The sequence below is a fragment of the Macrotis lagotis genome, chromosome 7 (assembly GCF_037893015.1).
Source record: "Macrotis lagotis isolate mMagLag1 chromosome 7, bilby.v1.9.chrom.fasta, whole genome shotgun sequence".
In the NCBI taxonomy this organism is placed as follows: domain Eukaryota; kingdom Metazoa; phylum Chordata; class Mammalia; order Peramelemorphia; family Peramelidae; genus Macrotis; species Macrotis lagotis.
In genome coordinates, this window is record NC_133664.1 from 200,171,298 (window position 1) to 200,198,491 (window position 27,194).

Consider the following 27,194-nt stretch of genomic DNA (forward strand, 5'->3'; position numbering starts at 1 on the left):
TAACTTTTTGAATAACAGAAAAGAAATAGTATATAGGACACAAAGGGAAGACAGATCATTTAAGTATTCAAGTCCATAGAATAAACAAAGGAAAGCAAGACAAAAGGAAGCATAATAACTTTTTTCTTTGTTTTTTCCTCTAAAATTTTTTAAATTATGAAACAACCAGAAAAAATTCCTCGTCAAAGAATAGAAAAATAGAGTTGTATGAATTCTATTATGAATTCTATCATGCATAGTTTTTTAAAATTTATATTTGATTTTTTTTAGTTTTTTTTTTTACAAGGCAATTGGGGTTAAGTGCCTTGCCCAAGGCCACAGAGCTAGGTAATTATTAAGTGTCTGAGGTCAGATTTGAACTCAGGTACTCCTAACTCCAGGGCTAGTGCTCTATCCACTGCACCACCTAGCCACCCCCTAAAAGTTATATTTAATTTTACATGATATTACTAATAATGTTCTTTTTGTCTATGTCCCTTCTCAACCTCTTTCTGTAACTATTTTTACTGTTCCATTGATACTTTTTTCTTTTTTTTGTCACTATCACTGACCACCTTCATTACCTCCATAATCTCCCCCATAAAAAAACCTCTCTTTTCTAAGATAGATGATAGACAGAAAGACAGAGAGACAGACTCAAACAAAACAAAACTATACACTGGCTATGTGTAAAAATGAATGTTGCATTCTAGGTCTCAACTTTGAGTCTATCAGGTCTCTGCCAAGAGGTGAGAATTATGATTCATTATCTTCTGGAAGTTATAATTGGTCATTGTACTTGGTTTAGTTTGATTACCTCTTTTGTGATCTAACCTCCAAGGCTGAAAATTGTTATATTTGTAACTATCCCCCCCACTCCACATTTCTTAACTCCCCTCTTCTTTCTCTGTCCATATTCTCCTGGAGAGTTTAATTATTACTGTACCAAATACTTGGGGATATATGTGTGCATGCATATGTTCATGTGCACATGTATATTCAACCTTCATTTGGTTCAGAGATTTGTGAAATATCCAATTTCTTTTATATTATATTCCTTGTTCCTTTCCTTTTCTTTCCTCTTTTAAAACAAATCTAGCAAAAAACTCTTGCTCAGACTTTGTCTTTCTTTCTAAAACCTTCAAAGACTTTGGGTTCTAGAGGGTCTATCTCTCCTATTATAAAGTAAGCATTTTATCATTTAGCCCCTTTCTAAGGATCAAATGCATTTATCTTTCTAGTTTTCCTTCGTCCCTTGGACTGCATTTCAAATAAATCTATCCCACTGTTGTCTCTTTCATCATGAATGCATGAAGGTCCTCTACTTTCTAAAAACCTTTTTTTGTTATTTTTAGGACTCTCATCAGTTTTGCAAAGTTCTCCTTTGTTTTGAGCCTTTATCTTTTATCATTTGTATTCTAGGATTTTTTCTTACTTGTAGTCATTGTGCTTGTCTTCTTGAATTCTTCCTTTCAATAATATTTTTACTTGATATAAAAGTTCTGAATTTTGGCCATGACATTCCTGGATGTGTTCAATTTGAGGTTTCTTTCAAGATGGGGGCAGAGATTCTATTTCTACTTTGTCCTTTGATTTCTAATACTTAGGAATTTTCTTTTGTGATTTTTTTTAAATGTAATCTAGTAGCACTTTTTTCTAATTTGGTCATGGTTTTCAGAGATTATAATGAATCTTAAATTATATCTCCTCATTATGTTTTCCAAGTTAGTTATTTCTGATAGTAAGTATATAAGGGGTTTTTTTTCCAGTCCTCTATCTTTGTTCTAACATTTCTTTTTGCCTCATGGAATCACTGAGTTCTCTTTACTTCATTCAATTTTTCAGACAGTCTTCTGGTTAAGTAGGGTTTTCTACCTCTTTGAAACTATTTATTCCCTTTTCTTTTATTTTCCTCAAGGACTTTACTTTCATTGCTTATTATGAGAAACTTTTCATTGAGAAGAGATGCTAAAGTCAGACTTTGGAAATGGAATAATTTAAAAGTGAGATTTGCTCATTAAAATATCAGGACATCATAATCTCAAATGCAAATGTGCTTACTTTCTTCCTTTCTTTCATTACTGTCTTCAACTCTTGGAATCCTTTTGGTTAAACCATTATTTTCTCCAAGGTTTTACTTCTATTTGTTGCAGAGTTCTATGCTTCCCATGAGTTAATCTCTTGGCCTTTTCTTAACCTACAATATTTCTTCATTGTGTTTAGCTTTTCCTATTTGTTTTTATCTGTAATTTCAGTTTCTGAATTGGAACTGTGCTACTATCAGGCTCTGCTCACTCTCATACTCTAGGATGGGCGGGGCATACCCCATTAATTCTTTCACCCATGTTCATTAGAACAAAATTCTGTTATAGGAATCTTTTCATTGAGAAGAGATGCTAAAGTCAGACTTTGGGAATGGAATAATTTAAAAGTGAGATTTGATCATTAAAATATCAGTATATCATAATCTCAAGTGCAAATTGTATTAAATTTGAGGTGCTTAATTCCAGTACATCAATATGTAGATTACTCTAATTTTTTCTTTCAGTTGTCAGTGGTCCAGTTCTAAAAGTTTCTTCATCAATAAAGTATAACTCTACTAAATTTTATTTCATTGTTTGCAAAACAAAACAAAAAATTAACTATTCACATGATGTGTCCAGATCATCTTGAAAGTGTCCCTCTTAAGTAGGAACGTTTTACTTTTAACTCCTCTGTGGTCATATTTTAATATTTACCTGATTATTTAAAAGTTCTTTTGCATTCCCTTGGCTATCATTGCTTTTTTGAAAAAATTTATGTTACCATCCTGTTCCAAGCACCATAATAATTTTTAAAAGAAAATCATATTGAGATTTCTGCAGTTAGGATTGAGGGGTTTAGAACAGCAAGTGGTAGTAGGAATTGTGTGAATCATACCAACTCCATCTTTGGATTCAATTATGGAATTAGCTCAATTCTTTTTTTTCCATTCAATTATGGAACTAGCTCAATTTCTGTCTTGTAAGAAACTTTACTCAATTGTGGGAATTGTGAGAAAACCTCATTCCATTGTTTGAATCCAGCTCTGTGTGGTTGTGAAGCTGGACCACTTCTACTTATTGTTTAAAGACCCTTAACTAAAGACCTAGGTTACCCTGAACAAAAATCCAGTCAGATCCAAAGATTAATGCAAGCAGTTTTCTCATGATTATAAATTTCCAGCAACCTATATGTCTTATCTAAAAACTGACCCTTCACTGGTCAATCAGGTATTGTTTTCATCTTCCTTTGATTGAATATAGACATTTGAGGGCAGTGGGACACCTCTTTTCCTGATTTCAGAGAATTGCCTAATTTTGGCAATTACTAGTTAATTACTTTCTTTTAGTTAATTTGTCTTATTTGATTGTTTTTAATTATATATTAAATTGTATGAAAATCTGTCTCCTCCTGTATTAAAGGTCCAGTGCCATAACTAAGGAGCTCTGGTCCCAGTTTATTAGGCAATTGGTATATATTGTTTAATAAATTCATATGCTCAGAAGTTTAAACCATTATAAAATCAGTCATCTCATCTTTTACCCATAATAAGATTGCAGTTCTGGATATCACTTTCATTATATTTGTAGATAGGATGTCCAGGAGTAGTACCTTTATCCTTCCATAATACCTAGGGTCTCCCAGTTCTCCTAAAGACCCTGTTTAGCCCTGTTTTCTTTTCCTTATACTATCTTCAGGCAGGAGTTAGTTCCACCTCCTTTTTAAACTTGACAAAATCTAAACAAAAGTTGGATACCAGCTGCCTGCAAACCCCCAAAGATAGTGGACTAGCTCATTGTATTGGTCTTGTTTCTTACTGAAGCATGAAGTTTGATTAATCATGATCCCAAAGGACTAATGATGAAGAATGATGCCTACCTCCTAAGGTAATCTCCTAAGAAGTTAGGATTAAATATACAGAATGAGACACATTTTAGGATATGGGCAGTAGAGTAATTTGTTTTACATAGTCAAGTATATTCATTACAGATTCTATTCCCCCCCCCCCCCCCACTGCTTAGGGATAAGGATTTGGGAAGCAGATGGGAGAAAAAGTAAATGCTCAGTAAAAATTTTTTTAATAAAACTCATAAATTATCATGTCCTCTTTACCCCCCCCAATTAACACTTGATAATTAAACTTCTAGTGATGGACTTCAAGGAACTAAGTTGGGAAAGTCCTCAGATAAAAAATAAAGAGTACATTCCTGGGCCTATGATGGGAGAGAGGAAAAAAGGGAAAGAGGGAGGGAGGAAGGAGGGAAGAAAGAAAGGAAGGAATCTAGGAAGGAAAGGAAGAAGGGAAGGAAAGAAAGAAGAAGGAAAGAAGAGAGGGAGGGAGGGAAGGAAGGAGGGAGAAAAGGAGGGAAATATTAAGGGCCTAATATGTGCCAAGCTTTCCTGATTCCAGGCCCAGGATTCTGTCAGTTATATGCCTACACTTAGGAGAACCAATTGTAACATGGGCTATCCTATCATATATCATAGACTTTGGGGGCCTAAAGTCATATCGACATTACTATGTGGCAACAAGGAAGGATTTTGGTGGAGGTCTTTGTAAAATTAGATAGAGAATTCTCTGTAAAATGAAGATAGTAGTGTCTTATTTACCTGGGTCTGAATCAGACAATTTTGGGGTTCTTAAACTCAAAGATCTAAATTAATGCATCAATTATTTACTTTTACAGAAGAGATGGGAAAGAACGGCTGACTACCCCCTGGAAATTCTAGCTTATAGTCTCAGATCCTAGTAGCTTATACATTGTGGATAAATCTATTTGGTGAGACACCTTCACACAAATGAGAGTTCACCCCTATAATATAGGCCCAGAGGTTCCCCAGTCTTGTGCCTTGATCAGAAGTTATAAAACATGACCCAGGCTGCTGTCACCATGTTTTGTTTGTGAAGTGCCTCATTACTAAAGACAAGAGGCTCCAAAGGGAAATGGGACTCACTTAGAGACTGCTGCAGAGCGACTGGGGCTAACACCAAACATTGCAAGAGACAGTCAGTCCCTGGAAACCTAGAAGTTCCTTGCCTATATGATTTATGACAAGTCTCTCAAATTCTCTAGAGCAGTAACAGAATAATGAAAAATGAAATCTAAGGAATTTGAAATTGTAAGGGTTCTGGAAGATGAAATCCATGTCTTTTCATTTTAAAATTGGGGAAACTAAGGTCTAGACAGTGATGCACAGGAATGCTTCACAGTGACTCTAGGGAGATTAAAAAAATAAAGCAGACAATTTACTATCACAGACCATCTTTTTTTTAGAATTTTCACAGAAATCAAAGTCAAGTTTATCAATACATAAACTGCATTCTTTTCCCTCCCCTCAACTTCTACCTTGTTCTGCCTGAGTCTAAAGAGGAGAATCAGAAACAATTTGTAGAAGGCCCACAGAGGCAACTTTAGGCCTCTGTATAAGGGAAAGCTTCCTAATAATTAGAACTAACCCAAAGTGGACTAATTAATGTACTACCCTTTACTAAAGGTCTTCAAGCAATGGTTGTATGACCACTACTAGCTGGAAAGGTAAGAAGGAAGATTCTTGTCGAGAGGTAGGTTGAACTAGAAGGCCTCTAAGATTCATCCTAACTCACAGAATCAATGATTTTCCTTCCACTTTGGGGCAAGGATCCCCAAGTGGGGCCCCAAGATTAAACCCCCAAATCTACCGCAGGATCCAGTCAAAAAACCTGTCTTTTCATACATGCTGGACATTCCTCAGGATGAGCCATCTCTATCTAAAAGTTAGTTGTATGAATAACCCATTTTTCAGGGTGACTTCCTGGATAGCCTTCTTGGGTTCTGTTATTCTTGCAATGTCATCACACTGGCTCCAGGGACTCCACTATCCTAGCTCAAGCCTCAGGCCTTCCCAAAACAGTCTCTAAGGCTTTCAGGAACAGATTAATAACTGCTGCAAACAAAGCCCATTGATAATTTAAAATGTTTCCAGGGAGCCAAGATCCATCTGTCCAAGCAGCCTACAGCTGCCCTCTTAGATTGGCCAATGTAGAGAGAAAAGAAGTTTGGTTTTGTTTCATTTTTCTGAAGAATGACCTTTAATTCAGGATTCTCCATCCCCAATGACTCAGTGTAAAAAATTTCTGATGATTATTCCTCTTTGTAGAGGAATATTGAATATTTTATATTTTACTATAAAGGGATAGGATCATGTGACCTTTAATGTTCCTTAAAGCTCTAACATTATATCTCTAATAAACTAAATGCCTTCTACATAAAAGGGCAAACACTCACAGATCCAGGGCCAGTGATCGGGCCAGTGATCAGACTAGTGCCCAGTACCAAAGGTACTGATTGACCTTCTCCTCAAAAGGTGCAGAAAAAGTATATTTCCCCACAGAGAACCAGACAGAAACAAGTTCCTGACATCTCTCCCTGCCCTTTCCCTATTTCTGCCCACATGCATCTTTCTACAAACAAGGCTTCTTTCTTCTCTTTCCTCTCAAGTGCAAGAGGCCTGAAGGTTGCCATGGCAACTCATCTCTCTTCCCCAGGTGGGGAAAGAGGAGCTATTCCCTTTCTGTTTCACTTTAGCCCCCAGGGGCAGAACAAAAGGTGGGAAGAAAAAAAAATGCTACTACAAGAGAAGTAGACTGGAGCACACAGGTGTGAAGAGTAGAAAAGAGAAATGAATTTATTCTAGAACATTCTAGAATGGAAGAAGGAAAGATCAGGCAAAAACCAGTGGAAAGGTTAAGTTTCCAAGGAGGAAGAAGAACATTGAGGCTGAGAAAATTCTATATCCTCATTAAAGCTTTCCCTGATCACTGAAGTTAGATATTCCCTCCCTAGAACTATTGTGACTCTCTCATATACTTCCTTATGTTATCTATCCATGTGTCAAGGACTCTTAGAACTACAGAGCTGGCAAGAAACTCAGAGCAGAAGATCATGTCCTTTCCCTCAATTTATAGGTAGAAAAACTGACACAGAGAAGTGACTTTCCTAGCTTAAGTTAAAATCCCAGACCTCCTAAGCCAAATTGAATCCTCTTTCCATCATACCCAGACATTGGAACTTTACATATAGCCAAAAAGAATCTAAAGAAATTCAAGGCTTTTTTCTCTGAGGTACCACCTCACACCTCTCAGACTGGCCAATATGGCCAGAAAGGACAATGATCATTGTTGGAAGGGTTGTGGGAAATCTGGGACACTTACATTGTTGGTAGAGCTGCGAACTCATTCAACCTTTCTGGAGAGCCATTTGGAACTATGCCCAAAGGGCAATAAAAATGTGTATACCCTTTGATCCAGCAATACCACTACTGGGTCTATACCCTAAAGAGATGATGAAAAAAGGGTAAAAACATCACTTGTACAAAAATATTCGTAGCAGCCCTGTTTGTGGTAGCAAACAATTGGAAATCAAGCAAATGTCCTTCAATTGGGGAATGGTTTAGCAAACTATGGTATATGTACGTCATAGAACACTATTGTTCTATTAGAAATCAGGAAGGATGGGAATTCAGGAAAGCCTGGAGGAATTTGCATGAACAGATGCTCAATGAGATGATCAGAACCAGAAAAACATTGTACACCCTAACAACCACATGGGGGTGATGATCAACCTTGATGGACTCACTTTTTACATTAGTGCAATACAATCAGGGACAATTTGGGACTCTCTGCAATGGAGAATACCATCTGTATCCAGAGAAAGAATTGTGGAGTTTGAACAAAGACCAAGGACTATTACCTTTAATTTAGGAAAAAAGTTTGATTTCTTGTCTGATCTTGCTATCTCTTACATTTTATGTTTCTTCCTTAAGGATATGATTTCTCTCTCATCACATTCAATTTGGATAAATGTATACCATGGAAACAAATGAAAAGCCTGGCAAATTGCCTTCTGTGGGGGGTGGGGGGAGGGAAGTAAGATTAGGGGAAAAATTATAAAACTCAAATTAAATAAAATCTTTATAATTCAAAAAAAAAAAGAAATTCAAGGCTTTGCTTGAAATAAGGAATATGTTTGAATTGTGCAGATTCTTGGGCTTCAGCAACCTTCCCTGTCTCCAGCGTCATGTCAATGGTTTTAATAATAAGAGAAAGAACTCTCATAGGATCTGGCACACAGACTGAGAGTCTGACATTTTATCTTCCAGCCAAAAGACCCAGCATTGACTCTTATTATCTCAGGGACTTTGGGCAAGTCATTAACCTCTCCTCAACATTAGTTTCCTCATCTCTAAAATGGCTATGATGATAATCTTTATCCTTTATTGAATTGCTGTGAGGAAAATTCTTTGTCAAACTATAGAAATGACAGTTGTTTTTTAAATGACCAGAGTTTCCAAACACCAGTTGCGGAATCTGTCCCTGCCCCTCCCATTCTTCTCCTGGGTCTAGCATGATTTGAACAACTCTTCAATTCTACTGTGCACAGTGAACACATAGCAACCTGTACAACATGGTTACCAGGGAGTGGTGGGCCGTGCTGGGAGTCAGAGCAAGAACCCACACAAACTCCTGGGAACTGGAAAGTCTTGTGGGGCTGGGGGGAAAGGAGGGGGTTGTGGTTGCTGACAATTGACAAGAGGTTGCACATGTTCAAACCTCAACAAAATTCAATCCTTAAACAGCTTCCTGTTCCTAAGAAGGTGTTAAAACCCTATAGGCCCACTTCTAGTCCTGGAATATCTCTGATTTCCAAACTATTCTTGAGCTAAGTGTAACTGAGATTCACATGTAGAGAGGATTTGCTGTGGAAACATAATATGATGGGGAGGGTTTCCAAAGAGAAAAGAAAATAAGAGAAAAATCTGTACTTGTACATATCAAATGGAGGTCCCTAAAAATACCCCTAAAGAACTTAAGAGACTCAGAAGAGAGACAATCATTATCTGTGTGACTCTCAGGAAGTCATTTAAACTCCATTTTCCTCAGTTTCCTTAACTGTAAAATAAGTATAATAATAGCACCTATCTCTCAAGGTTGATATGAAGATCAAACGAGAGAATATTTGTAAAGTGCTTGGTACATTGTAGGTTCTTAGGTGTTTCCTTCTTTCTGTCCTTCCTACATGATCCCAGAAAAGAATTTTGAACACTCTCCCCTGACTCTCAGCATACCCACTTTTCCTTTTAGATTCATCTTCATGTCTAAATCTACTAATCCAAGTCTAGTTCTTCATGCTTTTTTAATGGAGATTGTGACTAAGTGATACCTACCTCCTATAAAACAATTATTTAGAGCCCTTACTACAATTGTTCCTCACTTTTTCCCTTTTTTATAGTCACTGTTCTAGACCCTCAATGCTACTAATAGGTCCATCCTGGAGCAAGAGGTAAAAGTCTACCCCACAGTCCCCATCTAACCTTTATTCCTATGCCAGGTTTAAATATCTTAAATTAGTTTATCACCAACTAAGAGTGGCAAAGAACCTCAAAGATCATTTGCCACTTTATACCCAAATTGGAAATTTCTTCCATAATATTACAAATGCTTATTGACTGACTGAAAACCAACAAGTGGTCTAGCCTCTGTTTTAATTTTTCAGAGAAAAGAAACCCACTACCTCCCTTTCCATTAATTACATTTCTGAATGACTCTAATTGTTAGAAAGTATTTTAGTTCAAAAAATGGAAATCTGCATTGAGATTAAATATAAATATCTATGTGTATATATACACATACATACATATACATTTACATACTTTTCACTTATATATTTTATATACATTATATATCTATAGAGATATAAAAATAGAAATATAGAAATAGATAGACTGACAAAATCTTTCTCCTCTACATCCCTCAACTCAATCTCCCACTACCACCACTACCACTTCACCTTGGTGGTCACCATCAAATCCAACTAATTAGAGAAGAAAACCCTAAAACTAAATCACAGAGAAAATTATATGTGTCTGACTGACCATTCAGAGAAAATCAAAATTCTAAGGTAAGCTCAAACATTATTTATGTTCTGCATGAAAATAATTTTTCATTTTCTTCCTTAGTCCCTGATTCATACCTCTGAAGGTAGTAGTTCTTATACTGGTTAAAAAGAAGTTGCTTCTTTTAAATTAATAGAATTAGGATATTGAGTTGAGTCAGAACCCCTGAGTCTCATTTCTGGCTCTATGCTAGATCTTTTCCAAAAATGATGAGAGACAAAATGAGTCCTAAACTTACAATTAGAAGAACCAAACTGTGAAGTCCTGTCTCATAAATTTTAGCCAAAATTGCTGATGATCTCTTCACTTTTTTTCTCAGTCCTTGTTCCTTTTGACCTGTCTGCTGCATTGACACTGTCAATCACCCTCTTGGGTATTCCCTCCTATCTGGATGTTTATGATAGACAACTCTCTCTTTTTCTTTCCTCTCTGACTGCTCCTTTCCAGCTTCCTTTGCTAAATTATTACCTATATGTGATCACCTAAGTATGGTTGTACCCGAAGACTCCAGTCTCATTTCTCTCACTTTATGACCTCATTTCTAATTAATTCAACAATCACCTCTAGGCAGAAAATTTTAATCTATTATCTATGTCTCTGTAACCATATAGCCCACCTTAGACTTTCTCTCTTGAAGTTCATTTCCACTTCAGCAATTAGCTGACATTTCAAACTAGATCCCTATGCATATCTCAAACTTGCATCCAGAACAGAAATCAACAATTCATTTTACTGTCTTCAAACCCTATCTCTCTTTCTAACTTGCTCTTCCTAAAAGGACGTCACCAATCTTCTCAGTCACTCTGAGGTTTCCAAATTCAGTTTCATTTTCAACTCCTTACTCTCCTTCATCCAGAATATTTAATCAATTGTCTAATACTATTCATCCTAATGATATAGCAACTCCCCAACCAATCCATTTCTCTCCATTCATGCAGTCACCACCCTAGTTCAGAACCTCCATCTCTTGCCTAGACTATTTCAATAGTCTTTTAATTTATGAAAACTAGTTAACATTCATATAGTGCTTAAAGGTTTGCAAAGTGTTTTACAAACATTAGCTTATTTTTTTCCTTACAACATCCCTTGGGGATATTTGCGTTTATTATCCCCATTTTACAGAGTAGCAAACTAAGGCAGGTAGAGGTTACATGACTTGACTGGAGTCATACAACAGGTAAAAGTGTATAAAAATTTAAACTGAGATCTTCCTGACCCTATATCCCCTGCTCCATTCACTGTACCATCTAGATACCTTCTAGTCTCTCTCCACTTCAATCCTTCCTTCACACAGATATTAAAGTGATTTTTCTCAAGTAGAGGTATACTGAGGTATTTGGAACTTATTGTTTCTGTACTCAATAAGTTCCAAATACCTCAGTATAACTCTTCTCTGTCAGGTGAAGCCTCTCACAGACTTTTCTAGCCTTAATAACACATGGCTTCTTTCATCTACCGTATCCCAATCCTATCTCCATGCCTTTGGTCATGGTTCCAATATATGGAGACAATGCTGGCCAGAGCAAGGAGTCTATTCCCAAACACTCCCTCAAGATCCCCATAATAACCTGGTATCTCCCATCACTGTATGATATATAACAAAATCTATGCAGTTTGACTGAAATCTCAAGTGTTTATGGAAAGAAGATAGGTGATTTCAGCAGGACATTTCTCCTTTTTTATTAAAGAGATTTCAGGTATTGAATCAGGTAATACTCTTAATAAAACATATAAACTATTCCTCTAATCTCTTTCTATAAACACCAGTTTGCTTTCACTCATGACTACAAAAGCTAGGACAACAGACATTCAGTGCATCGTGTGGACTGCTGCCTTTCTAAAAAAGTAAATAGTGCATTACACCCTATAAAGAATTCTATTAAAAAAAAGTCCAGAACTTGTATTTGACTCTGAGGCTTGGCTTTTAATAGTGACAATGTGCAAGTGACTTAACCTATCCTGAGTCTCAGTTCTGCTATCCATAAAATAGAAAAAATAATGCAAACATAGAATTTTCAGTTGGGGTGGAACTCCAGTGAGCATCTGTTCCAATCTGTACCTGAAATAAAGGGAAGCAACAAATAGTCCTCCAGTATTTTCGCAAAAACTCCAATGGAAACCAACCCACTCCATTTATGATACCTCAAATAGTTAGGAAGTTTCTCCTCATATCAAGGTTGCTTTTGGTTGCTATGCACATCGACCCAATGCTCTTCATTCTGCCTTCTGGGCCTAAACTTTAAATTCTTTTTTTTTTCCTTTTTTGCAAGGCAATAGGGTTAACTGACTTGCCCAAGGCCACAGAGCTAGGTAATTATTAAGTGTCTGAGGTCAGATTTGAACTCAGGTACTCCTGACTCTAGGGCTGGTGTTCTATCCACTGCACTGCCTAGCCGCCCCTAAACTTTAAATTCTTGAAGATCATTATCATATCTTCCCCAAGTCATATCTTCTCTAAACTAAACAACCACATTTCCTTCCACTCTTCCTATGATGTGATGCCCTCTGAATAGTCTCCAGTTGAACACTGTCCATTTTAGAATGTGGCACCTAGAATTTGAAACGGTACCCCAGATAATTTTTAATCATATAGGAGTATCATGGTTCTCACACTTCCTTATTCTGAGATAATATGCTCTCTCAAACCAGTTAATGGTATACAAGTTTTCTTAATGCCAAATAAGTAAAGATGGTAAAGCATAGAGGGCTGGCCTCAGATTCAGGAAGATGTGGGTTCAAATGTATAACCTCTGAAAAGTATTAGCTGTGCAACCTTCAGCAAGACATTCTCTTGCAGATAAGACACTAATTTGCATTGGTAGAAGGTTCTTTATGCTGAGGAAACTACTGGTCCAGATCACAAAATAAACAAACAAAAAAAGACAATAAGGAATGCAAGTTAGCTCTTTATTTTAGATATGTATTTCTGACCATATTACAAAAGAACTCTTCCATGCCTATGAATTTAAAGAATTTAACACAAATGGATACTTTATTTCCCTGAGGCTTTTTTCCTGCATCTATTGATATAATCATGATTTGGTTTGTTTTCTTAACTTTGCCTTTAAGTATGATGTGGCTTTCCAGCTTGTTTCTCTTAACAGCAATCAATTTTTTTCCTGTATGAATATCACATCTTAACATCATTCATATCAGAGGCAGTATTTGCTATTCTCATACCTGAAGTCATGATTGCAAGTCAAGCTTTTTTAGAATTGTTTGAAAAATAATTAATTTGTCATAATCTTTCATTGTAACATTTCATTTGTCTTTTATGTTTCAACTGCATAACTTTTATACTGCACATTGTTGGATTTTGTTTTCTTATTCATTCTGCTATTGTCTTTTTTTTTTATTGGTGAATCTAATCTACTCACATTCATGGTTAAAATTGTTTAGATTGGGTTTTCTCCACCAAATTCTGTTGTATGTATATATTATTTTCTCCTGGTTTAAATCAGTACTAGGACCATACTGTTTGTTTTGTTTACACTAATCTGATTTCAGTCTTCTCCTAGAAAATCTTCCCATTACTCAGTTTTAGTCAAAATTCTTTGAATTTTCTATTATTAAGATGCAGATCAAACATCATCTTTTGTGTACTTTCCTCATTTCCCTTAACTTCTAGTTCCTTCTTCCCAAACAACTATAAAAGTATGTGCATGTATTTTTCTTATTTTTTGCTTTTATTCATTTAGCTTACATTTTTGTTGTATATATATTTATCATTACATACATAATTTATATTATTACATTATTATATTTTCATATATATAATATACATATATATATATATATATATTATTACATACCATTAAAATGTAAGGTCATTGTGAGTAGTGCTTATTTCAGTCATTATACCTATAGCCCTAATAGAAAAATGACTGTTTGGCACAATTTAGGATTTCTTTTTTGGCAAGGTAATAGGATCACACAACTATTAAATGTCAAGTGTATGAGAAAGGATTTGAATCAGATCCACCAGACTCTAGGGCCAGTGTTCTGTCCACTGTGCCATCTAGTTGCCCTTACAAATTAAAGTCTAGAAACTACTTTCTGATATTTTATTTTCTCCCTCTCTTTGATCCTCTCTCAGCACTCCATTTCTCATACCACATAAGAATACTACATGATCCTCTTCACTCACACAGCTGCAATAATTGCTCTTTATTTTGTCACATTCATTTTTGATGTACCTTTCTGAGAAAAGTTTTCTTAATTGATCCCATTCTTTACAGAGTGATACACTGCCTAAAGGACTAAAGGATGGAATCAGGAAGACTTGAATCCAAGTCCTATGACACATACTAGCTATGTTACCAAGAACAAATAAACATTTGACTTCACTTAACCCCAAATAACTCTGAAAGAACATGCTAGTTAATTATATGAAAGAATGCCAATCTAATGGGGATGAGAAAAAGTCATATTGTTTGGATTTTCATCAGTCTTATTTTTAGTTATTTAGAACAAAGACAAAAATGGTAAATTTTAAGGGGTTGTAGGAAGATAGACACGTTGCTGATGGAGCTGTGAATTTATCCAACATTTTAGAAAACATTTTGAAATTGTTAGTATCAAATTGACAAGCCCTTTGACTCCATGATAACGCTAATTGACATATATCCCCAAGGAGACCAAAGACAGAGAGGCAAGTTGTATACAAAAAAAATATTTATTTATCCATTTTTGTGCTAGTAAAAATGTGGAGACAACACTGATATCCATCAGTTGGGGAATGACTAAATAAATTGTGGTTTATAAATGTAAAGAAGTATTACTGAACTTTTTGAAATAATGAATATAAAGAATGGAGGGAAATTTGGTAAAACTTAAAAGAACTGAGTAAATAGGACTGAGAAAACTATTTACTCATGATGAACACAGTAAATGTCCAAAAATATATCTCTCCCCCTGCTTTCTCACTTCCCTATTACTGTTAAGGGCATCACCATCCACCCAATCATCCAGACATCATCCTCAAATCTTTATTCTCTCTCATCCTCCATATCCAATCTGTCGCCAAGTCTTATCAATTTTATCTTCATTATCACACCTCCACTTTTCCAATTTTTTTTTCTATCTCAGTGTCTTCTTGATATACGATTTGATCCAGTGACATTTGTCTTTATTTTTTTGAACATGCTCCTTCTTAAGATCTAGATATTTTCATTACTGTCCCCCATACCTAGAATGCTCTCCCTCCCCATTTTCACCTTCTAACTTCCCTGACTTCATCCATCGAATGAGAACAATTTGTGGATCAAGGTACAACATGGAAACAAAGACTGACAGATTGCTTTCCATAGGGGTGGGGGGAGGGCAGTAAGATTGGGAGGAAAATTGTAAAACTTAAATAATATCTTTAATAAAAATTAATTTTAAAAAAACCTCAAAGGAACTTGAAAATAGTTGAAGCATTCACAGCTTGGTCAGACACTGAGGACTTCAAGGTCATCCGCTACATCCTGAGCAGTCATCCTAACTTTTGGCCTGCCACTGGTCTTTGATGACTCAGAGAGAGTGAGGCTGATGACTTTGTGTAACTCTGCTTCACTTAAATCCAATTCACATAAAAGTAAGATATCACCCATGATATCATTAGTTCTCTTCAAAAAAAAAAAAAAAGGATAAACATCAAAATGCCAGTTCCTACAGAAAGCCTTTCCAAGACCTCCTTAATCTTAGTTATTGCCACAGACTAGAGGTGTCATGACTTGAGACTAATAATAATAACTGGCATTTATATAGTACTTTAATATTTGCAAAATACTTTATATGCTTTTCAATTAAACCTCACAATTTCCCTGCAAATAACAGATACCTATCCAGCAAATGGGTCCAATAGGTAATTGGTGATGTGGGGCTGTTCAGGAGGGTGAGATATAGAAATATAGAAATAATTATTGAGTATATGATCTTATGAAATTGCTCAGAAAGAAAATCAAAACCAAAGAGTATTCAGAATAGAGTCTTGGGGTATATCTATAGTACATTGGCGGACAGGAGGGTTGTATATAGAGATATTGTGAAGGACACCAAGGGGTAAACAGAACCAAAATAACAATTATAAAAACCCAGTGGAGAGAGAGTATCTAGGAAGAGAAGGTAGGCAACAATGTCAAATGCTGCAGAGAGATCAAGAAGGATGATTGAGAAACAGTATTCATCATATTTGAATAGTAAAAGGTACTTAAACACCAAGGTTTACCTTTTTTGGTCAAATTTCTTCAGTTCTTTGGGTCTAAGTTTCATCATTTGTAGAGAGGCTTAGACTACATGATCCTTAAGGTACCTTCTAATTCTAATATTCTATGGTCCTAAATGAAAATAAATTCAGTTTCTGAGGGCAACTTCAATGTTACTCTCCAAATCACTCATATCTGATGGTCTCCTGTAGCTAAGATTTCTCTCACAGTATCTTTTGAACTTTTACTAATATCCAGAAAGGCTCTCCAGGGTCACCATATTCCATACCATGCAAGTATAGCTTCTTTGATTTTTTTCCTTTCATACTTTATAACATCCAGAAATCTTCTAAGCATACAGAACATACTTATCTCCTCTCTCTTTTCCCATGAGAGACCCCAGGCTATCAGTTCCTTATTTTGTGAATCAATATAATCCTGGTTACTAAACCATTAAACTATGCCACTTTCCTAACTTAAACAAATCTCCAAGGACTGCCTCAATAACATTTTAGAGGGCGTTTTATCAGTAGTCTTGGGACAGAGATGGCCAATTGGCCAACAAAAAAAATCAAGACCTCATTTATAACAACTGATAATTCCTGAAATGTAAATGCTCACACTGACAATTTAACAATCGGCTCTAGAAATGGGCCTGGTACATCTTTGGTTTTATATAAGAGAAGAGTTCTATTTAAAGAGCAAAGGATTGCATCTTCCCAATTTTACGGGCCCAAAGAATTAAGATTTGTTTTCTTGGAATTTTTTTTTCTTTTCAGCTGAAATATGAAAATCTCAACAAATGGACAAGTGTCCCTGAGATTTAATGGAATTTCTACTACTCTATGGAGACATCTTTCTAACCCAGTACTGTGAATTCGGAGCCAGAGGGCTGCAATTGTGATCATTTAAATTAGTAAACTGTATCTTTTTAACACTTTTATTATAAATGGATTTGACTTTTATAGTTCAAAGACCTGGCTGAGAACAAAGACATTTAAAATTGGAAGTCTTAAAAGTTAACTAATGAAAACTCAATTTATCAAAATCAGAACTTGTCATCTTTCTGCTCTAAAGTCACCCTCTTCTAAATGTCTCTGTTTCTTTCAAGGTACCAACATTCTTCTAGGCAACAGGTTTGCTATCTTTCAGTTATGAACAACACCTCACTCTCCACCTCATGTATCCAATCAGTTGCCAAATTGTATCTACATTCACACATCTGTCTCTTTGTCTCCACTCACAGCCACCACCCTAATTCAAGCCTTCACCATTTCATGACTGGACTATTATCCTAATTGTTTTTCCTGCCTTAAGTCTTTTTTCAATCTATCCTTCACATAGCTACCAAAGTGATACCCAGATAGCACAGGACTTACATAAAATCTAGAAGTCTCTTATTTTCTCCAGAAGTAAACACAAATCTCATTTTGACATTCCTGGTTCCAATCTACCTTTCTAGGATTATTATATCTGACTTCCCAAGTTCTCTGATTTGTCCAAGATGTCTAACTTATTATTCAGTCTATACAACATTCCATCTAGAACCCTTTTCCTTCCCTCTTCTCCCATCCCACCTCCAAGTCTGCAACCATGAATTATGATGAAATTCATTCTGCTCATGTTCCTAGAAAAAAATACACTAATACAAAAAAATCACAGACACAGACATGTACCCACACAAAAAGGGGGCTGGAGGAGGAGTAAATGTGTATATATGTGTATACATGCATATATAACCTATACATCTCTACATGTGTATATGTACATAGAGAGTTGTATGCATATATGTGTGTGTGAATTTCTTATTACCTTATCATTTTCTTATCCCCTTATCATCTCTGGAATTTTCCTGACCAAGGTATAATCTACATGATTTCTTTGAGGCTCAATAAAAATTTAAATTAGAACACAATAAAAAAGAATCTAAGCTACTTGAGGGCAGTAACTATCTTAGCCTTTGTATTTATTTGCAATCCTAAGTGTTTTGTGCTGAATTTGCCAATTATAAATGCTTAATAAGTACTTTCATGCATTCCTTCATTTAAAGGCCACCTTCTTCTTGAGGTCCTCCTTGATACTTACAGACACTAGTGCCTCTAAAAAATCACCCCAATTTTTATATATATATATATATATATATGTATATATATATGCATATATATACATATATATGTATGTATGTATGTTGTAATCTTGAAATAATAAATTCTTTGAGGGCAGGAACAGTTTTATTATTGACTTAGGACCAAGCAAATGCCATGTGTTTACAGCTGGATAGTGTGAATAGAAACCAATGAATAGAGTACTAGACCTGGAGTCTGGAAGATTCATCTTCATGAGTATAAATCTGGCCTATAGGTAAGTCACTTAGCCTCATTTGCCTTAGTTTTCTCATCTGAACTGGAGTAGAAAATGGAAGAAAACCCCAGTATCTTTCCCAAGAAAATCCCAAATGGGGTCACAGAGAGTCAGGATTGCAAGACTGAAGAACAAAAAGTTGATTACTACTGATTAATAAATACTTGTTGAAAAATGTGCATACCCTTTGATTCAGTAATACCATTATTGGGTCTATACCTTAAAGAGATGATGAAAAAGGGTAAAAACATCACTTGTACAAAAATATTCATAGCAGCCCTGTTTGTGGTGGCAAAGAATTGGAAATTAAGTAAATGTCCTTCAATTGGGGAATGGCTTAGCAAACTGTGGTATATGTAGGTCATGGAACACTATTGTTCTATTAGAAACAAGGAGGGATGGGAATTCAGAGAAGCCTGGAGGGATTTGCATGAACTGATGCTGAGTGAGATGAGCAGAACCAGAAAAATATTGTACATCCTAACAGCAACATGGGGGTGAGGATCAACCTTGATGGACTCGCTCTTTCCATCAGTGCAATGCAATCAGGGCCAATTTGGGGCTGTCTGCAAAGGAGAATACCATCTGTATTCAGATAAAGAACCGTGGAGTTTGAACAAAGTCCAAAGACTATTATCTTTAATTTATGATATCTTATTGTCTGATCTTGCTGTTTCTTATACTTTATGTTTCTTCCTTAAGGATATGATTTCTCTCTCATCACACTCAATTTGGATCAATGTACACCATGGAAACAATGTAAAGACTGACAAATTGCCTTCTGTGCAGGGGTGGGAGGAGGGAAGTAAGATTAGGGGGAAAATTGTAAAACTCAAAATAAATAAAATCTTAAATAAATAAATAGATACATAGATAGACAAATAAACAAACAAATAAATAGATAAATAAATAAATGCTTGTGGATTTATTGATGGAAGTTATCTTGAGGATTTATTTACCAAAAATCCAGTGAAGAATAGGAATCCAGTTCCTTGTCAAACCCTCATAATGATTACTGCTATCCAAGAGTAAAATGACATAACTCAGAAGAAAGGAAGATTTTCCCTTACTGGTAGCCTAAGCAAAAACTGACTGGTCATTTGTCAGATTCTTGTTAGGTACAGGTTAAATTAGATGGTCTGTGATGTCCTGTTCAACTATCAAATTCTGCCTGCTAGGTAAAAAGTTTAAGGATAGGGTCAAAACTACCTCACCTGATTTTATCCTTAACCAAGTAAGAATATAGCTCAGTTGATCAATCATGGGCTTGAAGAAAGACTAAATGCAAAAAGTCTTCAAAAGTCTTTTAATGAAGTGAAATAATGTCAAGTAAAAGGTCTGTAAGTTTCCTTATGCCCTCTAGATCCTGTTTTTCCAAAAGTATCATTAGCCAGAAAAAAAAGAAACTCCAAAAACCTGGAATAAGTATGGCTTTCTAACATAATCCTGAGGAGGAAGAAGTTTGGGAGAATGAAGAGATCTTGACTTTGGACTTGTTTTCTCCCAGCTCTTTCTTTAACAAGAAAGTCCAAAGGTTCTTGTGTTTCCCATCTTCCCTACAGTGTTCCAGAGATGTACCTGGCACCTGTGAGTATCGGGAGCCAAGGAAAGATGGGTGTAGATCCATCGTGCTTCTAGAAATTTGGAGAAAATGAAACTTCTGAACTTCCTATGACCACCACAAATGTTCTCTGAGCTTGCGCCTACTTCCCCTGAACTCTGTATGTACTTGTAGGGAAAATGTGTGAAGGCAACCAGGTGGTTTGATGGATAGTATACTAGACTTCGAGTGTGTTCAAATCTAGCCTCAAATACTTACTAGCTGCATGACCTTGGACTAATTCAGATTGCCTCAGTTTCCTCAACTGAAAGATGGAGATAGGAAATCCTTCTACTTCATTGGGTTATAGAAGAATCAACTGAGATATTTGTAAAGTGTCTGTCACATTATTGTTGTTTAGGCCCTTTGTTTTGAAGAAGACCAGTGACATCATGGGGTGATTTGGATTTGGAATTCAGCGAGTTCACAAAGTGAATCAGAAAGTCTTATTCTCTTCCAGAGTCATCAAAATCCATTTGAAGAACAAAAGCCAAGCAGCCTGGTGATGGCTCAGGATGCAGTTCTCAGCACTCCATGACCTTGGCATCTCAATGACTCACCAAGAACTCCATAGGACCTGCTGACTTCATGACCACTGGAAAAATTTTTCTCAATGACCTATTTTGCCAAGGGAAGTTTTCACATGCTTGGGGTAAATCTCCCCCTAACTCACCAATGGGTTTGATACATGTCAATTACTCTCGACCTGGTTTAGCCTGTTTGTCATGACAGTTTTACTTGGGGGGGCACTATTCATACTATAACGTTTTGGAGTCACAGATGAGAGTTGGACAAAGGTAGTTCAATAGAAATCAAAATAAAGCAGGCGTTAAATTGCTAATTCCATATAATTCAGGGATGAATGCAAAGGAAGACAGGACTATTTTGAGGCAAGTAAACACAATCTTTTCTCCCATTCTTAATCTCTCTTCTGGTCTTTCACTAAATCAGCTGCAACAAAATGGGTGGAAATCTCAGAGTAATTCTTAGTTCTTCTTTCTCATCTCCCATTCAGTTGCCAATCTCATTGATTTTACCTCCACATCTTTTGTATGTTCCTTTTCCTCTACTCTTAACAGTCATCCATCTGGTTCATGAGAATTTAGACTCAGGAACTTTGCTGGGGGGTATAAGCCAAAAATGTGAAGTGGATACTTAGACCAGAATTACACTTCCCAGTCTGTTTTCAATTATAAGCTAACATAGTGTAGATGAACTAAAAGAACTTTGGGATGTTATGCAACACATTATATGATCTTATAGACTTATCCTAATTAGTTTGGTATTACATTATCTCTCAAAGGTTTCCTCTAGTTCTAAAAAGCTAGAAGGAGCTTGACTGCCTTGGGCATGCACCAACAACAGTAAGGGGCAGATGCAACTTTTTCCATGAATTTTTTTCCACCAAAAAATTATAACTCTTTGAAGCATTTATAGTATGAACTGAGATATTTGTAAAGTGTCTGTCACATTGTTGTTGTTTAGGCCCTTTGTTTTGAAGAAGACCAGTGACATCATGGGGTGATTTGGATTTGGATTTCATAACTCCCCTATGACCTCAAATTAATATAAGTATATATCATACATCTAAAAATGCATAAATAGAATAAATCTCTATTTTATATATATAAAGAAACTGAGGCTGAGAGAGGCAAAATAATTTCCTCAAGGCTACAAAATTAAAAGTCAGAATTATGTCACACTCTCAGGTTTTCTGATTTCAAATACCAAAACTGTTTCTTCTATACAACATAACTAGTACTGTTCATCTATGCCTTTTAATCAAATTAAATTATTTAATGCCTCCTGATTCTGACCTTCTCAAAAAATTTAAAGCTGAAGGAAACCTTAGAAATAATCAAATACCTAATATTGTCTCTCAGGTGCCCCTTTCTATATAGAATATTCCAGGACTACACCACTTACAAATGATCTCTTTTTTCTCCTAGCACTACAGATCTCTCCTTTGTTTCTTACTATAGTCTGTCCTTATTATGGTTATTGGCATAGAATTTCCCCATTAGATCAGAAACTCCTTGAGATCAGAGCTATGTTTGTGTATCCTTCATTTGACAGAAGAGGAAACAAAATTGTATTAAGTGATTTGTCCAAAACCACAGAACTTATGAGTAGAAGAGCCAGGGCTTGAACCCAAGATCTATGACTCAAAATTCAGAGCTCATTGCACTGCACCATATGATGCTTTTACTTGTACCATGGCTCATGTCTGAAATTGGCTTTTCTGCATCTCTTGAAATAGCCACTATGGCTGTTACCATCTCACTCCTTCTCCACACTGCTTTTTTAATCTTGACAGGAAAAATAGTCAAGTCAATTCTATTTTATTACTGAGGGGAAAAAAAAGACAATTGGCTGCACTCACAAACCTGTCATTTTCCATACTAAAACTCTCTCTTAGACTTGTTTTCTCTCCCCCACCCATGAGAAATGCAAGTTCCTTGAGGATAGGAACTATCTCATTTTTGCATTTGTATTTGCAATCCAGTGCCTGACAAATAGTTGGTACTTAAGAAATGTGTTTTTAAATCATTTATTCCACCATTTAAAAATGTCTCTCTTCTTTCAGGGCTCCATAATAATAATGACTATTACAAAAGTACTTTAATGTTTGCAAAATGCTGTCCTTATATCATTCATTCCTCAGAACAATCCTGTAAGCTAAGATTTATCCCCATTTTATAGATAAGAAAACTGAGGTTGAGAGGCAAAGTGACTTCTGCTTAAGTGTCTGAAGTAGGATTTGAAGGCCAGTCTTCCTGATTTCAGGTCCAACATTTTATCTGCTATCCTATACTACTTGTCAGGCATCGTTTTCTGCATAGAATTTTCCTGTGGTCTCTTCTTTCTCAAATTTCTCCTAGCACTTTAGCTCTCTCCTTTATGGCTTATCATAGTCATGTATTAACTTCCCCCATTAGACTGGAAACTCCTTGAGGGCAGGGTCTGTGTCTAATTTTATTTTTATAACCTGAAAACCTAGTACAATCTTATACATAGTAGGAACTTAACAAAGGCTAACTGAATTAAATTAATTTTTTTTGTGGTAAAGACAAGAGGATAGCAAGGTACAAAGAAAACAAATCTATGAAACGATATTGAGTTAAAGATAAGTTCCTACCTCACTCTCTACCTCCCATCAATGAAGGGTCCAGACCAGACATACTTCAATCCCTTTCCACCTCTGTTTCTGACTCTCCCCCTCCCAGTTTTCAGTTCCATTTTTCATATTGTTATCTTTCCACATTAGCATGTAAGCTCCTTGAGGGCAAGGACTCTCTTTACTTATATTTGTATCATCAGTCCTTAGCACAATGCCTGCTACATATTAACCATTAATAAATGTTTATTGCCTGTCTGTCCACAAACTGGTCCCCTCCCCAAACTTACCTCCAAATCTTTCTCCAGCTCCAGCCCAGCTTCCACAAGGTTCCGCTCAAACTCCTCCCTCTGCTCCTTCTTTTCCTCCTCCAAGGCATCTAGGGGTCCCATCTCAATCATCATGGCCTCCTGCCCAGCAGCATTGGGCTCCTTGCCCATCTCTCCATTGGAAATGACAGCCAGGGGGGCTCCATGATGACCAGGGGAGCCATGGCCTGGGTGAGCTCCTCGCTTTCGATAGTGATAGGCAAGGACATAATCAACCTTCCTCTGGTTGTCATAGAAGTGCATGCGACTCTGGCGGGCCTCAGAAAATGTTGGCTCATTCGGATCCAGGAAATTATTGACAACCTGGCAAGAATGAGAATAAGATAATAGGAACAGGTGAGAAGAGTGAAGAGGAAGGGTCTTGAATACAGAGATAGCAAAATACATAAGGAAGTCCTTAGGTAGAAATCAGAAGCCCAAGATATCAAGACTGATTTAATATCATTATCTACTCCCCATCTTTATGCCACACTGACCTACTCCAGATTCCACAGTATATACCTGTATATAAAACTGTATATAAATACTTGCTCACATGAAAACACACTTTGGGCATACATATACACTCACATATACATAGACATCAGTCATTCAACCAAAACAAAGCCAAAAATGAAATCGTTAAGATTAGATTAGAAGGCAACATTTAAACATAACAGTATAGGCAACTTAAGGATGCTTATATGATAAAAAAATTCATATGCATGCATATATTCATATATAAACAAATAAATATCAAATAAATATAAGGGCATTTTGTGGGAGGAATACTAGCAACTTTGGGATCATGTAGGACCTCTTGAAGAAAATCAGGCTTTGAAAGTAACTATGGGGTCAAAAATCCAGATAGAAGGGAGAGTATATATTCCAGACATGAGACATCCTGGGAATACCCCCTCCTGCATGCACACCTAAATACACACCTGTCTGCCTATTCACACATCCCCATATCAGTCTCCACACCAACTTTCACACATATCTGAGTGTCCCCACAGACATCTTTGCCATGTTCATGCACAGTATACTCACAGGCAGATTCTCTGGATCCATTTGAGCAAAAATCAATTCCTAGCCCTATCTTGCCTATTCTTCTGAACCCCTCCCCCCAACCCACATGAGTTTACTTCCCACTTTGTTTCTCACAGCCCCACACCATCCTCTCTTCTGCTGCTTGCTAATAGTGAAGACCCCGTCTTCAGAACTGACACCTGTTCCTCTTACCCCGCCCCCTTGTTGTGGGAAGGTTCAAAAGGAGTAGGAAGGTAGAAGCAGGCAGAGACCCGCCTCCCTGCCTTTGGGTGTTTCCCTGTTTATTATTGTGGGCTTGGTACCCAGCTGCCTCAGCAGTCACCTGAGAGGTCACCTCGGCAACCAGATGAAGCTCTGAGCACAGGGGAGAGGGATAAGAGAGCCATAGAGGCACCACTATAAAAAAAAACAAAACCCTGCCATCTTCAACATAGGAAAGAGAAGTTGGAGGGGCTATAATCCCCAAAATAGGATCACTTACTTCTCTCAATTTCTCTCCCTCTTTCTCCTCCTCCTCCTTCTCTGTCCTTTGAGAAGAATGCACCTGCCCAAAGGAAAACAATGGGCCAGGTAGAAAAAATAATGGTCCTAAAAAATCTGGGCTGAAATATATCTTTTGGAGGGAGCTATCTTTGGGCCTCTTCTCACAAAGGCTGTAACTAAGTGGTTAACCTGCAAGCCAAGGAAAGGGGCCCAAGACAGTCCTGCTGGTCCCTGTTTCTCCTATCCCATTAGAGATGAGACCCTGCAGCTCTCCCCCATCCCTAAGTAAATACTCACAGAGCTGCTTGAGGGACTCCCACCATGAGAGTCATGTTGCACAGGAGCTCTGTTGATTCTGCTCAACTGACCAGGGGACAGAGGAGGTGGTACCGTGAGGTACAGTGCACTGTGCTTCAGGCAAGGGGCCCCTCTGGTGACTGTTGGGGAAGGCAGCCGGTGTGGGGAGCAGGGAAGCCTGGGAATGTCTAGGAGAGGTGAGAGACCTGTTGAAAGTGAAGGTAAAAAAAAAGAAAGTGAAGGGAAAGTCAGGCAGATAGAAAATCTTGGGAACTCTAAGAGAGGGAAATCCAAGTCACAAAGGAAATATTGGTTAGATATCCTAGGGGGGAAAACATAATCTTTAGTTCTACCTGGTTTGCCCATCACTGTATCCCCTTAGTGGGATATGCACATATTTTGAGGTACCTGGCAAACAGAAAAATGTTTAGCAATTGATTGGTTGATTGATTGATTGATTGATTGATGGCTCTGGGTAGAGGATGCTGATGGGAATGGAATGAAAAGTAAAGGATAAAACTGTAGGCGACCTCTGGGTTCCTAGTGCCAGCAGTCCTCCCCAGCCTAGGGCTAATATTCTGACCCTGACCCCATAAACTCTTTCAGGGTCCCAAATCTCATTAATCCTATTATCCTTGAATAGGAAGAGAGCAGTGGTTTCATCCTAGGGAGGGGTTAGCTGGGAATCCAGTAGGAGAGGCACCTTGAATTAGTGCCCAGGGATTAAACTTTAAACCCATCTTCCAGGGACAGTCTAGTTAGTATGGAACCCCTCCCTCTATTAAAGCCCTCTATCATAACACCAAGTTTTGCTCAAGTCGAACCAGAAGCTCTAAGAAAAACTCCAGCAAGACTTTATGCTCCTAGGGAGAAAGAGACAGACAGGCAGACAAGCAGAAGTGGTTAGTCCAAAGTATAAACATGTCTAAGGGCTCTCCCTGACACATAGGAGAGAAGCATTAGAGAGAGAGAGAGAGAAAGAGAGAGAGAGAGAGAGAGAGAGAGAGAGAGAGAGAGAGAGAGAGAGAAAAGAAGAAGAAATACAATCTATTACTCCAAACCTCTTTAAACTGCTAATATTTCAGCAATAGTAACCCATCTTATAAATCTCTTCCCACTCAGTTCTCTTAAAGCTCCCCACTGAACAACACTTTGCCAATTCAGAAAGTTCAGGTCAAGGGAAGGGGGAGGGGAGCCTAAAATCACAATTTTAGAGCTAGAAAAGACTTTTCTAGGGAATAGCAATGCCCCCGCCAAACTACTAACCCTCTTCTAACCTGACCCACAAAACTAGGCAGCAACTCTATCCCTGACAAGAACAATACCAATCATTAATCAATCATAAACTGACAAGGTTGACAAGTCAGCTTAGTTCAAGCAGCAAGGCATCCTGAAAGAGAGACTAGGAACAACACATCTCACCCAGATCTGCTATCATCTTGACTACCATCTCTATCAGGAAAGGAGACCTCCCAGAACTCAAGAGCACTGAAAATATGAACATGCCCCAGAGCATCAGCCTTGCTTGCAGCCTAGCACCTTCAGTCATCACTTTAGGGGTACAGCCCTTGTAAAGATTTGGCCTCTACAGATGCTGTGGTCTCCACCTCCTCAGCCTCCCTAGAAATTTAAGATCAGAGCACCTAAGTCCTTTACACCATCAAATGGTTCAGTGTTAAGAGAATTACTGCATACTTTTTCACTGCCCTAAGGACCACTGGGGCTTTCCATTTGACTTAGAGATGAAACCTACCATGTGTTGTCTCCCCTGTTGAAATATGATCTTCTCAAGAACAAAGGCTGTCTTGTCATGTTTATATATATATATATATATATATATATATATATATATATAT

The 27,194-nt window shown here is 37.1% G+C and overlaps 1 protein-coding gene across 1 annotated transcript in view; it reads right to left on the reverse strand.

Annotated features, from left to right (window-relative positions):
• ANO2 (anoctamin 2) overlaps window positions 1-25,704 on the reverse strand; it is a 546,921-nt gene extending 521,217 nt beyond the window's left edge. Inside the window, exons 1-2 of the mRNA XM_074195316.1 lie at window positions 25,339-25,704; window positions 23,491-23,832 (exon numbers count right to left, since the gene is read on the reverse strand). Of these exons, the coding sequence (XP_074051417.1) occupies window positions 23,491-23,832; window positions 25,339-25,704 (708 nt within the window). The remainder of the gene's footprint in view (window positions 1-23,490; window positions 23,833-25,338) is intronic.
• Window positions 25,705-27,194: the final 1,490 nt, after the last annotated feature.